At 40.5% G+C, this 17576-nt stretch overlaps 1 protein-coding gene across 1 annotated transcript; it reads left to right on the forward strand.

The window, feature by feature from the left end:
- The first annotated feature begins 518 nt into the window (after positions 1 to 518).
- Positions 519 to 17526, forward strand: LOC128695451 (hypoxanthine-guanine phosphoribosyltransferase). Its single transcript, XM_053786073.2, has 6 exons — positions 519 to 677; positions 6232 to 6338; positions 6812 to 6998; positions 7686 to 7899; positions 16480 to 16556; positions 16682 to 17526. The coding sequence occupies exons 1-6, from the start codon at positions 657 to 659 to the stop codon at positions 16742 to 16744; spliced, it is 669 nt and encodes a 222-aa protein (XP_053642048.1). The 5' UTR covers positions 519 to 656; the 3' UTR covers positions 16745 to 17526.
- Positions 17527 to 17576: the final 50 nt, after the last annotated feature.

The following is a 17576-nucleotide window of genomic DNA, read 5'->3' on the forward strand; positions in this document are numbered from 1 at the left end:
AGGTAAGGTTCGTCAGGAAACAGGAGAAGTGTTTCCTGACGCGGGTCTTAGTCATATGATGACCCGCCGTTGGAGCTTTCCGTCGTCTGACCGAAGCCTTCCGCTGGCATACCGGTCCAACCCCTTAAAAATTATGGTCATAAAGTTCGGATGGTTGGTTAACTGAGTTTAAAGCCTATCGATTAGACAAAGGCTTATTAAGGATGCGTGTAACCTATTCACCACCAGTCAAGAATGCTTGAATCCCTAAATTAGTGGGATAATCTCTCAGTAATACTCTTGTCTAAGGTGGGTTGGCCACCCTGGCAAGCATCTGCTGGTACTCTGGGAATGATGGTGCCAGATAATTTTATTAATTATTTTTATTCTTAACCAGACACACTACCACATAAGTCACGAGTAAACTCAACAATGTTTTTGTAGATCCATTAATGTATATGAGCGGTATTTAATCAAAAGTAAACATAACAGATACATTTATTTCTTGAAAGAAGTGCAGGTGACTGAGAGAAGACGTAAGACATCAACACACTGTGAACTTTGTTCAGTGTGGCGGGAGGAGGCAAGGAAGCAGGCTGGACGCTGCTTCTAGTGCTGTATTACGGTTAATTTTTTAACTCTCCTTATTCACACAGTTGTGGGTTTGCACATTCATCATGGCTGAAACTTTTATAAAGGTAAGGACAAATGCATTGTTCATTTTGCATGACACTTGTTCCAATTATGTCTACACTGTAGACATACCAGCATTAACTGGGTATTAGTGTTAGACATTACGTCTATGTTAGGGCAGCATATTTAACATATTGCCACAAGTGATGACCTATCAAAATGACGAAAGTACATTATAATAGGCTGAAGAAAGCAATTGTAGTTTAAAATAAAATTAGATTTAGTTCTTGTCTACAAATGCTTTTATACAGTAGTATAAGTTCGCGCACTGGTTTTTGAGGGCACTAAAGATTTAGACATTAATACATTGTAAAGCTTAACCTGTTACAACCCGTCAGTGATTTCTCTGTTAAGTAAGTAAGTAAGTAAGTAAGTTTATTCAGGTATACACAAATACAGTTACATAGAATTATCATACATAGCAGCATATGTGTAGAGAACCTAGGATAACCCAAAAAAGTCAGGGTAGGTTTTATATTTCTTTAACAGAGCAGCTATTACATGGCTTATGTAGAAACCATCTGAGATTTATATATATATATATATATATATATATATATATATATATATATATATATATATATATATATATATATATATATATATATATATATATATATATATACCTGGAGTTTACCTGGAGAGAGTTCCGGGGGTCAACGCCCCCGCGGCCCGGTCTGTGACCAGGCCTCCTGGTGGATCAGAGCCTGATCAACCAGGCTGTTGCTGCTGGCTGCACGCAAACCAACGTACGAGCCACAGCCCGGCTGATCCGGAACTGACTTTAGGTGCTTGTCCAGTGCCAGCTTATATATATATATATATATATATATATATATATATATATATATATATATATATATATATATATTTATTTATTTATTTATTCAACAAGTCGGCCGTCTCCCACCGAGGCAGGGTGACCCAAAAAAGAAAGAAAATCCCCAAAAAGAAAATACTTTCATCATCATTCAACACTTTCACCACACTCACACATTATCACTGCTTTTGCAGAGGTGCTCAGAACACAACAGTTTAGAAGCATATACGTATAAAGATACACAACATATCCCTCCAAACTGCCAATATCCCAAACCCCTCCTTTAAAGTGCAGGCATTGTACTTCCCATTTCCAGGACTCAAGTCCGACTATATGAACATAACCGGTTTCCCTGAATCCCTTCACTAAATATTACCCTGCTCACACTCCAACAGATCGTCGGGTCCCAAGTATCATTCGCCTCCATTCACTATCTAACACGCTCATGCACGCTTGCTGGAAATCCAAGCCCCTAGCCCACAAAACCTCTTTTACCCCCTCTTTCCAACCCTTTCGAGGACGACCCCTACCCCTCCTTCCTTCCCCTATAGATTTATATGCTTTCCATGTCATTCTACTTTGATCCATTCTCTCTAAATGACCAAACCACCTCAACAACCCCTCTTCTGCCCTCTGACTAATGCTTTTATTAACTCCACGCCTTCTAATTTCCACACTCCGAATTTTCTGCATAATATTTACACCACACATTGCCCTTAGACAGGACATCTCCACTGCCTCCAACCGTCTCCTCGCTGCTGCATTTACCACCCAAGCTTCACATCCATATAAGAGTGTTGGTACTACTATACTTTCATACATTCCCTTCTTTGCCTCCATAGATAACGTTTTTTGACTCCACATATACCTCAACGCACCACTCACCTTTTTTCCCTCATCAATTCTATGATTAACCCCATCCTTCATAAATCCATCCGCCGACACGTCAACTCCCAAGTATCTGAAAACATTCACTTCTTCCATACTCCTCCTCCCCAATTTGATATCCAATTTTTCTTTATCTAAATCATTTGATACCCTCATCACCTTACTCTTTTCTATGTTCACTTTCAACTTTCTACCTTTACACACATTCTCAAACTCATCCACTAACCTTTGCAATTTTTCTTTAGAATCTCCCATAAGCACAGTATCATCAGCAAAAAGTAATTGTGTCAATTCCCATTTTGAATTTGATTCCCCATAATTTAATCCCACCCCTCTCCCAAACATCCTAGCATTTACTTATTTTACAACCCCATCTATAAATATATTAAACAACCATGGTGACATTACACATCCCTGTCTAAGACCTACTTTTACCGGGAAGTATTCTCCCTTTCTTCTACACACCCTAACCTGAGCCTCGCTATCCTCATAAAAGCTCTTTACAGCATTTAGTAACTTACCACCTATTCCATATACTTGCAACATCTGCCACATTGCTCCTCTATCCACTCTATCATATGCCTTTTCTAAATCCATAAATGCAATAAAAACTTCCCTACCTTTATCTAAATACCGTTCACATATATGCTTCAATGTAAACACTTGATCTACACATCCCCTACCCACTCTGAAGCCTCCCTGCTCATCCGCAATCCTACATTCTGTCTTACCTCTAATTCTTTTAATTATAACCGTACCGTATACTTTTCCTGGTATACTCAGTAAACTTATTCCTCTATAATTTTTACAATCTCTTTTGTCCCCTTTCCCTTTATATAAAGGGACTATACATGCTCTCCGCCAATCCCTAGGTACCTTCCCCTCTTTCATACATTTATTAAACAAAAGTACCAACCACTCCAACACTATATCCCCCCTGCTTTTAACATTTCTGTCATGATCCCATCAGTTCCAGCTGCTTTACCCCCTTTCATTCTACGTAATGCCTCATGTACCTCCACCACACTTACATAATTTATTTTATACATACATTCCTGCCTCATTCCCCAGGAGCTATAATACCACCTAATGGGTACAGAGCTTCCCCTGATTATAATAATTATTTATAACAATCTAATTTACTTGTGCTAAACAACACTTACTGATGTCTACAGAAGCTGACCCAAGACAAGTTGCAAAGGGTTATTTAGGCACAGGTAACATAAGTACAATTTTCATAGTGTAAATTACCTAGGATAACCCAAAAAGAGTCAAAGTGACTTATTTCCATTGGGGTCCAGCTGCATATAACACAAATTTGTCAGAAAGGTCTGGTCGCTAGACTGGCTTGGCACAAAACACTGTACACTATGTTACTCCACATAGTTGTGTACTAAGCATGACAGTCGACATATACACTCGTTAAAATTCATTCAACCTTTAAGCAAAATAACCACAGTGGGAAAGATAATGAAGTTAACTATTTTTCAAGTGGTTATTTTGCATGTTTTGATAACATGTGTTACTGTGATCTTGTTACTCATAGATATGAATATCCAAGGTCGTCTGGGGTGGGAGACCACGTGCTCTCAATGTGACTTGCTCATATACTTATATTTTTTTTCAGTTTTATTAAAAATTACTGCAAGCTTACCAGTGTTTAACATTCATAATTAGTCAAAACATTAGTTTACAAATTACATTTACTTTGACACGAACCTTCATGGCACTTTTCTTGCTCTGATATCAAACAGTCTGTTAAGTTTCTCGACCCAAGTGAATATTGTTCAAGATGTTAACATTAGCCAATCTGCATGTTCATATATAAACTAATTATCCAGGTGCAGTGATAGTAACACCCTTTCAGACATGCATCCCCACGTACAGAGGCAAATTGTATTTTTATAGAACAAATATTTACAGTGCTTGGACATTTTTTACACATTGGCATCTTGTTCAGGATGTGACTTATCAGTAGGACTGGTGTTTTTACCACGTTTGTACACCACCTCGTGAGGGGCTCTTGATCCATGTAATTTGATCTGTCCTTTCTTGGATGAAACCTGATTGCATTACATTCCTTAAGCCGTTGTGACCCCCCTACGGTTTTATCGCTTCAGAGTGAATGTAATAATGTGCTTGTCACTTATTCCAAACCTTCCTGGGTAGCGCATTTTCTTGAAATTTTGCAACATTATTTCCCAGTGGTACTGTTAGTCGTGTCGCGAAAAGCCCATATATTATAAATCGAATCTGAATGACGTTTCAGCTCATTTAGGACGACTATAGTCAGGAATGATGAAATTTGAAGGACCAGTGTTCCCCTCCCCCCCTTTTCTCTCTCATATACATGTACTTGAACTTATCTATTACTTTTATCCGTCATCTTCCATATGGCATAATCTCAGACCAGGCCTTCAAGGTTAGAAAGAAAATGTTATAGGATTAAGAACTATTAAGAAGCACTTAAGAAAGTAAAGGAATGTGTATACACTATACAGAATGTAGAACTAAGTAAGATTCACCTGTCACTACGTGTCCGTGAAGTAAAAAGAACATTACTCTTACCAGAGTGCAAAATCATAACACGTTTCCATTTCACATACATGGTAGAAGCAGCCCACAGGATGGGTATGGGGTGCGTAATAAATATATTAAACCAACTAAACTTATGGTGGATACCTTGAGTATACTTGGAGGGTGTTTCGGGGGTCAACGCCCCCGCAACCCGGTAGATCATGGCCTGACCCAGCCTGCTACAAGTGCGCATACGAAAAATCACCATCGTCAGTTTAAAGTGAAAAATAAGTAAGATGTGGATTTTCAAACTTTTATTTGCAGGCACGTGCATATTTCAATCTTAACATCGCGTGTTTGATATAATTCAAATTTACAGTTTCTAAGAGTGCAGGGAATCGAAATTAAAAGTGTGAATTAAATCAGATACAAGCAAGTACAGACTTAAGTGTCTGCACTAAAACAGATCATCAGATGATAATTTCTGAAGAGGACACTAGAAGGATACAGGATGACCTGCATTAGTTGATGATGTAGTCAAAGAAGTGGCAGATGCAAGTCACAAATGTATGGTTCTAATCATAGGAAAAGAAAATAACAATGGCACGTATAACCCAAATTATGTAGAGCCTAATCAAACTGAAGGCAAAAAAAAAAAAGTACCGGATTGCAGAAATCTTGTCAAAACAACAGTGCATATGTAATTGCTATTAAGCTAACAGGATTCTTGGTTACACGTCAAGAAGTATAAACATTATAATAGAAGTCCTAAGGTCCTAACTTCAACATTATATGTATATCATTGGCAAGGCCTCGTTTAGATTACGCTGCATGGTTCTGGTTTCTATATTACAAAATAAACAAAGCTAGGCTGAAGGCATTAAATTTGTATTCTGGAAAGACTTGGAATTAAAGGAGATATGGTCGGACTGTACATATGGAAAGCTTGAATAAATAAAGCCATATAAATGTGCTGACAGTATCCAACCAAGACAGGACGTGTAGCAATGGATTATAGTTGGACAAATTTAGATTCAGAAAGGGTAGAGGGAAGTCCTGGTTTGGCAATAGAGTTGTAGATGAATAATGGGTAGTCATTAGGGTGAGTACTTCGAGTAGTTTTAAATATAGGTTTAAGGAGTATAAGAATGGGTGTGAGTTAGACTTGCCTAGCAAGGGCCAGTAGACCTACTGCAGTGTTCCTTTATTCTTGTTCTGATATTCTTATGTATTGGATGGATTAAATGATGGATTTTTTGTGTTATTAGTCTGCCCATTAATATCTTGAGGTTTTAATATACTGTTTGGTATTAATAAATAAACATTATTTACAGATTCCTGATAATTATAGTGGTTATCATTTGTCTCACTTCTGTGTCCCGAAACATTATGAGGAAGATTTGGAAGATATAATGATTCCCTGGGGACTCATCCAAGACAGGTATATAGCAAAAGATTCAGTAAAAGCTTGTAGCCAATAGTGACCCTTCCAGGGGAGAGAGGGGGAGATTACCTTGAAGCCAATAAAGGGTTCTTTATATGAGGAATTTGATCTACACTCCCCATCCTTAAATCAGACATCATTCCCTTCTATCCCCTATTCATTGTATGACACTCTGCGAGTAGCTCTTTCCATACATATAATAATAATGAAATCTGAATTTAAACTTGAAATTATAGTGGCATTTGTTTCATTGCACAAGTAATTAGGATTATAATTATTCACAGGACAGTACTCAAACCCTTAAGGGGGCACACAGTGCCGGAGATTAGGAAGCAATCAGATTGGTGTCATTTTATTATTCTGTATTGGATATCATAGTAATAATGATAAAGCCAGATGGCTGACAGTTCAATAAACACTTCAGATGGAAATTTATTGATTTCTATTATTTTGTACCCTTTTCCTCACAGAACAGAAAGACTGGCACGAGATGTCTTTCAGGATGTTAAGAATGAACCCTTAACTGCTCTGTGTGTCCTGAAAGGTGGCTACCGTTTCTTCACAGATTTACTGGACAAGTTAACAGCTCTCAATCGCTCTCAAGCCTCTGTATCTGTGCCTCTTTATGTTGACTTCATTAGACTTAAGAGTTATGAGGTAACAACTTATTACTTAAAGATTGTGTTGTTTCATTTAGAATATTATTGCTTAAAGATTGTGTTGTTTCATTTTGAATGTTATTGCTTAAAGATTGTGTTGTTTCATTTTGAATATTAATCACATTTCAAATGAAAGTGAAGAAATATTGTGCATAAAGCTTCATTAGTCTTCCACCAAGTCATTTCTGCACTATAATGAAAGGAGAGATTATGCTCAAGTACAGTGTCTTCAATTGGTAGTCTGTTGTACTGTCAGAAAATGGGTACCCACCTACTTACGTTTTGACTACCAAAATATTTACCCCAAGTTAATAAGTTCAAAATAACAAATTAAATGATATACACATATATATATATATATAATTTTTTTAACAAGTCGGCCGTCTCCCACCGAAGCAGGGTGACCCAAAAAGAAAGAAAAATCCCCAAGAAGAAAATACTTTGATCATCATTCAACACTTCACCTCACTCACATATAATCACTGTTTTTGCAGAGGTGTTTAGAATACAACAGAAAATTCACGATGATGACATGTCTCTTCTTTTTTTTAGAAGCATAAACGTATAAAGATACACAACAATTTATATGAAAATTTCACACACAAGGGAATTTACTACAAATTTTAAAGCTTCTGATGTTGAGGGAAATTAATACATTTATAAAACATATATTTTCTCCTCAAAGAATACAGATTCCACTGGTGATATACGTGTTGTTGGAGGGGACAACATGGTCAGTCTTAGCGGCCGCAATGTACTGGTTGTTGAAGACATAATTGATACAGGAAAGACGATGGAAAAACTTTTGGCAATTCTTAAGAATCATCAACCAAAATCAGTGAGAGTAGCCTCCTTGTTGGTAAAGAGGAAGTCAGATTCAACAGGATACAGACCAGACTGTGAGTGTTTGCATTATTTGTTATATGATACTTACTTGCTTAAGGTTCTGAGCATACTTCTTGTCTGACATGAGAACAGTGCTGTAATATATTAACATTTTGTATCGTTTATATTTCACGTGACATCAAATTTCTTCTGTATGAGCCATGTCATAAAATAATAGATACAGGCATATCATAGAGTACTCTATGGTGAATACCAAATCAGCTAAAATGACACACTCACTAAAAGTTAGTTGTTTTATTTGTCTACACATTTTTTTTTAACATGCCTGGCTGTCTCCCACCGAGGCAGGGTGACCTGAAAAAGGAACTTTCGCAACCATTCACACTATCACTCTTTCTAGAGGCTCACAGATAGGACGTATATACATATACGTAGTATTAATCTTTCAGCATCATAGGATGTGATTACAGTTATCTTCACCCTAAGGAAAACTTTCTCTGTAAAACATTTTGTCAATTCTTAATCCCTTGACTGTCGCAACCCCAAATCCTGAGGTCTCCTGGTGTCGCAAAAATTTAAAAAAAAAAATTATTTTTATGAAATGATAGAGAATCTTTTCCCGATGGTAATGACACCAAAAGAACGAAATTTGATGGAAAACTGACGGAATTATGCTCTTGCAAAGTTAGCAACCTCGGCGATATTTACGAATCGGCGATTTCGCCCACTTTGAGCTCTATTTTCGGCTAATTCCGTTGTTCCAGTCAACCAAACTCATAGCTATTTCTTTAGAACTCCATTTTTTCTATTGATTGAGTACAACAAACTGCCCATTTACCGATTTCAACAACCCAATAACAGGGTCAGAAATTTGCAATTTGGCCAATTTCATGAAAATTAAAAAATGACAATTTCAAAACGGTCCAGAATGAACAATGCAGACATTCTTGGCTCAAAAATAACATTTTCTTTATTCATCAGTCATGTCTCCAGGCCCCTCTGATATTACTCTTGCTTTCTGTTTTGAATTTTTATTCAAACAAAAAATAGAAGATTTACTGTTACGTAGATTACTGCAATATTGTAATAATTGTGTAAATAATGTCAACCCATTCATGACTGCATATTAGAATGGCTACTTGGACATTTATTGGAAAATGACATCATTTGTTTACTTTTGAACATTGGCAAAAATCAAACATTTCCCCTACTTTGAGCTCCATTTCCAGGTTCTTTTTATAGTAAAGCCAATCAAAATCACCTCTATTTCTATAATATGTTTTCCATTCTATCAAATGAGACCAAGAAAACGAGAATACAACCATAAATAATACATACAAAAATAGACCACAAAGTTGGCATTTTAATTAAAAAAAAAAACGGTCGTAGTTTTTTTCCTCGTTGTGCAATGCGTGCTGCAGGAATTTTTTTTAAGTGGTGCACACTGACCACACAGACCCATTCTCTCACATGTGGGCCTACCAGCTTTCTCCTGCTTGATTTGAAGCCGCTAGAATTTATGAGTATATATACGTCAAAAACGGTGGCTCGTAAGACGTATATATACGACCAAAACAGTCAAAGGGTTAAGACGCATTTTAGTTTTGTTTAAAGTCTGTGTTGTATAGACGCCCCTGGCTGTTTTCAAGAAGGCACTGGATAGGCACCTAAAATCAGTACCTGACCAGTTGGGCTGTAGTTTGTATGTCTTGTTTACATGCAGCCAGCAGTAACAGCCTTGTTGATCTACCACGAGGCTTGGTCACAGACTGGGTTATGGGGGTGCTGACCCCTAAAGCCCTCTTCAGGTATATTTCAGGTAGTCATATTTATATCTTCATTATCAGAGTATAGCACAGTATTGCATATTTGCTCCTCTTCAAGGGGGGCTCCTTGGCGTGGTGAAGAGGCTCTTGGTCTGAGGAATTAGACCTGTCGGTCTACTTCCTCAGACCGAACCTAATTACCCCCCAGTCCCCCGTTCCCTATCCCATCCTCCCCATCCTTCCCTTTTTCCTTACCTCCTCCTCCTCCCCACCCCTTCCTTTTGCCCTTCCTTTTTGGCCTTTGGTTTTTTTTTTTTTTTTTTTTTTTCCCACAGGCATGCTAGTTCCTAGGTAGGGGAAAGGGTACCGGGGTCCATCCCATTCCGTTGAGGTTCTTGGTGGTGCCGTAGTTTGCCGTGGAATCTGGATTGCCTGGGGATGTCCTGATCCCTCTCCGGTATCCCGGAGGGTGGCTTTGGGTGTCTCTCGGGCGACGGGTGTATCTCTGGAAGCCACCTTTCGGATTCCGGGGGTGGTGGCCGAAGGAGGTATGCTTTGTGGAGGATTTCCGGCCGCCCTCTCTTTTGTCCACCGAGGTAGCTCGGCAGATGTGAGGTTGCTGTCCCGGATTGCCGGTTTACTGGCATGATGGGTAGGGTATGGCACGAGTTCCATGCTGCATCTGCACTACTTGCGGTGCTGAGGTCCTCTTGGGCGCGGAGGGAGATTTCTGGCCCTTTCATTCCTCCTAGGAACTATCCCTCCCCGGTCCCCCCTTTTTTTATTCTTTTTTTTTATTTTTATTTTCTTTTCTTCTTTCTTTTTTTTCTTAAAAACAAAAAGAAAGAAGTAACCTAACCATGGCAGCCCTAGTCCATGAACCTGCTACCCCCGGGCCCCTTCTTGATACCGCACCCCGTTCTGACCCCACCTCGTCTTTGGACCACTCTTCGGACACTCCTCATGCCTCTGTACCTCTTGCCGGTGATGTTTCCTCACCCGCTTCAGGTACTGAGGCCTCGACTGACTATGCTTCCGGCCTCTCCCTCTACGGTGCGGCAATTTTCGAATCGCCGGCCCGTTCCACGTCGGACCAACTCTGGTCCCACGCCTAAACGCCAACGACAATTACCTGCTGATGATACTTCTCCACCTTCTCGTTCTTCTCAGAAAAGATCGACACGTCCTTCACTACCTTTCCACGCTCAGTTTCAGACTGCACAATGGACTAAATTCTTCACTTTACGACTGACTTCCTCTACTGCCTATCTTTCTGACCACAGTATTGGCAAGACACTCCTACGCCATGTTGGTAAAGATATTTCTTTTCATGCTCTTAAGAGCGGTACGCGCATCATCACCGTACAGAATGCTACCCAGGCTCATGAGCTTTCTCGTCTTTCCCATATTGATACTGTTCCTGTCACTATTGAAAAGCATCATTCCCTCAATTCTTGTAGTGGTACCGTCATTCTGCCCCATACCATAGTTCAACAAAATTTCCAGACATGTGGCACTGACATTCTTGAACAGCTGGAACTCCAAGATCTCCCAATCCTCAAGGTAGACACTTACGTTCTTCCTGCCCGCGGGCGGAGACGATACCCTAGCAATGTGGCTCGTTTAACATTTGACAGCCGTGAACTCCCATCCTCAGTTTATGTAGCAGGACATCGGTTACAAGTTCGAAAGGTGATCCCTACACCGCAACAGTGTAGAAATTGCTGGCGATTTGGCCATCCAGCGAAATATTGCAGATCTATCGCCGAATGCCCAGTCTGTGGTGCCGATGACCATTCTAATACGACTTGCAATCGACCTCCCTCTTGCCTTAATTGTCATGAGGCTCACCCTTCGTACTCTCGCCGTTGTCAAGTCTACTTAAACGAGCGGGAAATCCGTTACCTCAAAGAGGCAGAAGGTCTCCCTTATGCCATGGCAGTTTCTCATCTCCGCCTCCAAGGGAAACTACCTCGTGTTTCTTATTCCCGTGTTTCAAAACGTCCCCCCACTTCTGGTATCCCATCTTCTGCACCCACCTCTGTGGTTACATCTCCCATAGTCACTCCTGTAGCTAATTCTTTTGCTGTCCTTGGCTCAGACGTCCCTACTTCAACGTCTCAGTCTGATCTCGCTTCTTCGTGTTCTCTCTCACAAGCCTCAGTAGCAACGAGATCTCGTATGACACCTCCCAATCGTCCCTCTACTTCTCAAAAGTCAAAAAAAGGTCCGTTAACACCTCCTACCCATCTTCCACCTCCTCATTTTCCCTTCCCTGTCTCTGTACCTGGTTCTCCCCCTCTCACTGGCTCTGTTACAAGTGTAGAGGTTCACCCTCCTCCTCATACTGTACCTTCCTTCCCTGTTCCCTCCCAAGTTTCTTCCTCTTCTGCCACCTCCCAGGTTTCTGCCTCTTCTGTCCCCTTCCACGCTTCTCCAGTTCCCTCCACCCTTTCGCCCCCCCCCTACCTTGGTACAGTCCATTACAGTTCCAATCTTTACTCATCCTCCCCCTACCATTTCCAATATTGTCTCCCATACGACGTCTCTGAATTCTGAAACACTTGAAGCAATCTCTGAATATATTGCAGAGACCAAACCATCAATGGACACTGATCCACCCTCCGCTCCTTCTCTCTCCTCTACTCCATCTGCGCAACTCCATTCTTCGCTGCTTGAACGTTTTCCACTGCCTCCGCATGTGGACTTTTCTAACCCCTCTAGTCCGTAGGAACCCTTACCCGCGGATTTCAGGTATCTTTATCATTGCCAATCATGGCCTATTTACAGTGGTAATCGGGGTGAGCTTCAGATGTTACTCTTCCAGTTTTCCCCTGTTGGTGTTTGCTTACAGGAACCAAAATTACACTCTGCTGTTATCTCTCCCATCTCAGGCTATAATTTATTGTATTCTTCAGATCCTTTTCCTGATGGGACCTTTAATGAAAGTACCCTTCTTCTACGCACTGATATTCCATACCATCAGCTATTTGTTCGTACTTCGCTGCATTACACAGCAGCCCGTATCCACTTGCATAGGTGGTATACGCTCTGTTCTTTATATCTCTCTCCTTCTCGGGCATTATCTATTCCGGATATTGCCTTTCTTGTTTCGTCATTACCACCACCGATTCTGTTACTTGGTGATTTTAATGCCCACCATATCCTCTGGGGTGGGTCTCACTGTGATTCCCGTGGCATTCAGTTAGAGGCTTTTCTTGCCACCCACCCCCTCCATGTTTTAAATACAGGTACTCACACCCATTTTGATCCTCGGACTCGCACTCTCTCTTGCACCGATCTCTCAGTCTGCTCTTCCTCCGCCGCATTAGACTTCACTTGGTCTGTTCTTTCGGACTTACATGACAGCGATCATTTCCCAATCATTCTTACTTCCCCTTCATATTCACCACCTCTTCGCATCCCACGCTGGCAATTTGATCAGGCAAATTGGAACCTTTACTCACACCTAACTGTTTTTAGAGAGGTTCCTTCTTCGTCCTCCATCGATGAGCTTTTACACCTCTTCTCATCCTCCGTTTTAACCTCAGCTTCTCATTCTATACCCCAAACTTCAGGCAGGCATTCTCAGAAATGCGTGCCTTGGTGGTCTCCTGCTTGTGCTCGTGCAGTACGTTTGAAACGCGCTGCATGGGGCAGGTACCGGTACAATAGAACCACAGAGAGACTTCTTGATTTTAAGCAGAAGCGTGCGATCGCTCGCCGTGTCATCCGTGACGCTAAACGCACTTGCTGGCGAGATTATGTCTCCATCATCACCTCTGCTTCCTCTATGAGTGCATTCTGGAAAAAAGTACGAAAACTGAGTGGTAAATATTCTCCTGACCCGGCTCCTGTTCTGCGGGTTGCCGGTGTTGATATAGTAAACCCACTAGATGTTGCCAATGAAATTGGCAATCATCTGGTCCATATTTCTCAGGGACTCCATCTATGCCCCTCATTTCTTTCCTCAAAGTCTGCCAGAGAGTTAGCACCCTTGGATTTTTCTTCTCTCAGAGAAGAACAGTATAATGTGCCTTTTACACTTCAAGAACTGGAGGCAACACTCTCAGCTTGCCGATCATCGGCAGCTGGGCCCGACGACATTCATATTCGTATGCTGCAACATTTACATCAGTCAGCCCTTGCAGACCTATTACGCCTTTACAATCTTATTTGGTCACAAGGAGTTCTTCCACAGCTGTGGAAATCCGCCATTGTTCTCCCTTTCCGCAAACCAGGCACTATGGGACATGAAACCTCCCACTATCGTCCCATTGCTCTTACCAGTGCAGTTTGCAAAGTGATGGAACGCCTAGTAAATAGATGTTTAGTGTGGTATTTAGAGACACACAACAGTCTCTCCACTCGTCAATATGGCTTTCGTAAGGGACGTTCTACCATAGACCCCTTACTACTCTTGGATACGTATGTTTGTAATGCCTTTGCGAATAACCACTCAGTTATTGCCATATTTTTTGACCTTGAGAAGGCGTATGACACAACTTGGAGGTATAATATTTTAGCCCAAGCCCACTCCTTAGGCCTTCGAGGCAATCTACCATCCTTCCTTAAGAACTTTTTAACTGACAGGCATTTCCGTGTTCGGGTTAATAATGTGCTCTCCCTGGACTTTATCCAAGCTGAAGGTGTCCCCCAGGGATGTGTTCTGAGCACAACACTTTTTCTCCTTGCTATTAATGATTTGACCTCTAGTCTTCCATCAAATATTTGGTCATCACTCTATGTTGATGACTTCGCTATTGCCTGTGCAGGCGCTGACTGTCACCTTATTACAGTTTCTCTCCAGCATGCAGTCGACTGTGTTTCCAATTGGGCCACCACACGTGGGTTTAAATTTTCCAGCACTAAAACCCACCAAATTACTTTCACTAGACGCTCTGTCATCTCCGATCATCCTTTGTACCTCTATGGCTCCCGTATCCCTGAACGTGATACAGTCAAGTTTCTGGGCCTCCTCTTTGATCGTAGGTTATCCTGGAAACCTCACATTACCTCTCTGAAGGCAACTTGTCACAGCCAGCTGAACCTTCTTAAAACCCTTGCTCATCTTTCATGGGGAGCTGATCGTCGAACCCTCCTTCGCCTACATTCCACCCTTATTTTATCGAAACTTGATTATGGTGACCAGATCTATTCAGCGGCATCTCCTGCTACTCTCTCTAGCCTTAACCCCATTCATCACCAAGGATTACGTTTATGCCTTGGTGCTTTTCGCTCTTCCCCTGTCGAGAGCCTCTATGCAGAAGCGAACGTTCCATCCTTATCCGATCGCTGTGATGCCCATTGCCTTCGCTACTATGTACGCTCTCATGATCTCCGCAATCCTTCCATTTATAGAATGGTCACCGATATTAGTAGACATTCTTTATTTGTTCGCCGCCCCAGTTTACTCTGTCCCTTCTCTCTTCGCCTTCATTCGCTCTTGTCTTCTCTTCAATTACCACCTTTCTATGTACAAGTTGCATCTCACTTTTCCCTACCCCCCTGGGAAGTTCCAGCTGTTCGAGAGTGTTCTTTCTCTCTCCCTTGCTTGAAAGCCCAACTGTCTACGGTCGCTTCCCACTCTCTTTTTCTTGACCACTTTCACTCTCATTCTCATGCCATTGCTGTGTACACAGATGGCTCTAAGTCTTCTGATGGCGTAGGATTCGCAGCAGTGTTTCCGGACAGCGTCGTACAAGGGCATTTACTATCTTCAGCTAGTATTTTTACTGCTGAATTGTATGCCATCCTTACAGCACTTATCTGTATTGCATCTATGCCTGTGTCATCATTTGTGGTTGTCTCAGACTCCCTTAGTGCTTTACAGGCTATACAGAAATTTGATACTCCTCACCCCTTAGTCCTCCGTATCCAACTTTGGCTACGCCGCATCTTTACCAAGCATAAAGATATTGTTTTTTGTTGGGTCCCTGGTCATGTTGACGTACAGGGCAATGAACAGGCAGACACTGCTGCGCGGTCAGCAGTACATGACCTACCAGTTTCATGTAGAGGTATTCCATTTACGGACTATTTTGCTGCAATATCTTCCCACCTTCACACCCGTTGGCAACAACGTTGGTCTACTATGCTTGGCAACAAACTTCAATCTATTAAACCGAGTATAAGTTACTGGCCGTCTTATCACCAGTGTCGAGGTTGGGAGACTACTCTCTCCCGTCTTCGCATTGGCCATACTCGTCTTACTCATGGATATCTCATGGAGAGGCGCCCTGCTCCTCTCTGTGAGAATTGCCAAGTTCCATTATCAGTCAGCCACATTTGGACTGCCCACTTTATCAACGAGCACGCAGAATTTACCTCCGTCGTCGTCTTCGCTCCGCTGCTCTCTCTTTACCTTCCCTTCTCGCTGATGGACCCACCTTTCATCCAGACTCTCTCATTGACTTTTTGACAACAACTGACTTACTTCACAAATTCTGATACCTTCAGCCCCACAAATTCTGATACCTTCAGCCCTTTTTACTTCAATCTCTTGCTACCCTCTACCCCAGTACTATCCCCTGCCCCGCTGTTTTCTGTAACCTACTGATCATCCCGCCTCCCTTCTGCCATCCAATACCCTCGCTTCCTTCCCTACCCTGCAGCGCTGTATAGCCCTTGTGGCTTAGCGCTTCTTTTTGATTATAATAATAATAATGTACATTGCTTCCATCCTAAATGGCATTAATAATGGCTGGTCATCATGTACAGTGTTAAAATATAAATATTGTACAGCTCTTCTTTTCCTTACAAATGTAATGCCACATACTGAATAATCTGATTATAATGTAAATACATAATCTGAATAAATGGTATAAGCAGTCTTATTGTAGAGATGTGCCCTCTTTTTGTTTTCAGATTGTGGCTTTGAAATTCCTGATAAATTTGTGGTGGGTTATGCTTTAGACTACAATGAATACTTCAGAGATCTTAATGTAAGTAATTCATATAGTGTCTCTTGTGACTAGTTTAATAGATGTTATAGTTATACATGATGCAGAAATTATATAATATATTTAACAGCTTACTGTGATACTGTATTTCATTTTCCTTTCCACAGCACATATGTGTGATTAATGACAGTGGGAAAAAGAAGTATTTGACTCCACAAGGATCCCACTAATGTCCAGTGTTGAAATTCCACATTGCAAAATTATCCTGAGGTATTACAATGTCAGCTGTTTTTATAGTCATGCTTTGCTGTGCAAGGTTGTACAGATTTGGGTTTGATATTCAGAACCACAAATAAATAACACTTGTAACTACAGTACTTTAAACATAAATATGGAAGGATAATTTACTCTTCTTGTATATTTTTATACTACATAGTAACTCAGTGGCACATGTAATACTGTACATAATATTTGTATTTCATATTCCATATTTTTGATACAATATTAGTAAAAAATGGGATTTTTTGGTTGTATGATTCAGTGCTTGTTGTCTAATGTCTTTTGAATGTCTTTTAATTTTGAAATGAATTTTATAAATATTTTAAAGTTCATTTATATACTGGACATTCTGGGCTCAAGCTATGACATTATATATTTTAGCTTTTAATATACCCTTAATATATTGGAGAACTTTACCTTAATTACATGTACTGTACTATGTGTAAAGTGTTCATGTGAAGGTAATGACAAAATTTATTTTCCTTATATTTACATGTGGAAATAATCTGGAATTCACTACTGAATTTAAAAAAAAAAACTGTACAGTACAGAATTAAAAGTACTATAATGATATCATTACTTAGTGTGGAATTTGTCTGTATGAAAGGCTATAGAAAAGGAAAATAAGAATGAAATTTTATTTTTACACTTAAAGTGGGCAGCAACCTGTGTGTGTAATGCTACATATGAATTGCTGTATAATACTTCTGAATAAAAAGAAATGAAAAATCAAGTGTTCTTGTTTTTATTACCTGTAGTCTTTTAAATACAGTACATATAGCA

Source organism: Cherax quadricarinatus, chromosome 50 (genome assembly GCF_038502225.1).
Source record: "Cherax quadricarinatus isolate ZL_2023a chromosome 50, ASM3850222v1, whole genome shotgun sequence".
NCBI lineage: Eukaryota > Metazoa > Arthropoda > Malacostraca > Decapoda > Parastacidae > Cherax > Cherax quadricarinatus.

Coding starts and splice junctions, on each gene's coding strand:
- LOC128695451 (XM_053786073.2), top strand. CDS start 657: ATGGCTGAAACTTTTATAAAG. Junction 6,999..7,685: donor TTAGACTTAAGAGTTATGAG/GTAACAACTTAT, acceptor TTCTCCTCAAAG/AATACAGATTCCACTGGTGA. Junction 16,557..16,681: donor AATACTTCAGAGATCTTAAT/GTAAGTAATTCA, acceptor TCCTTTCCACAG/CACATATGTGTGATTAATGA.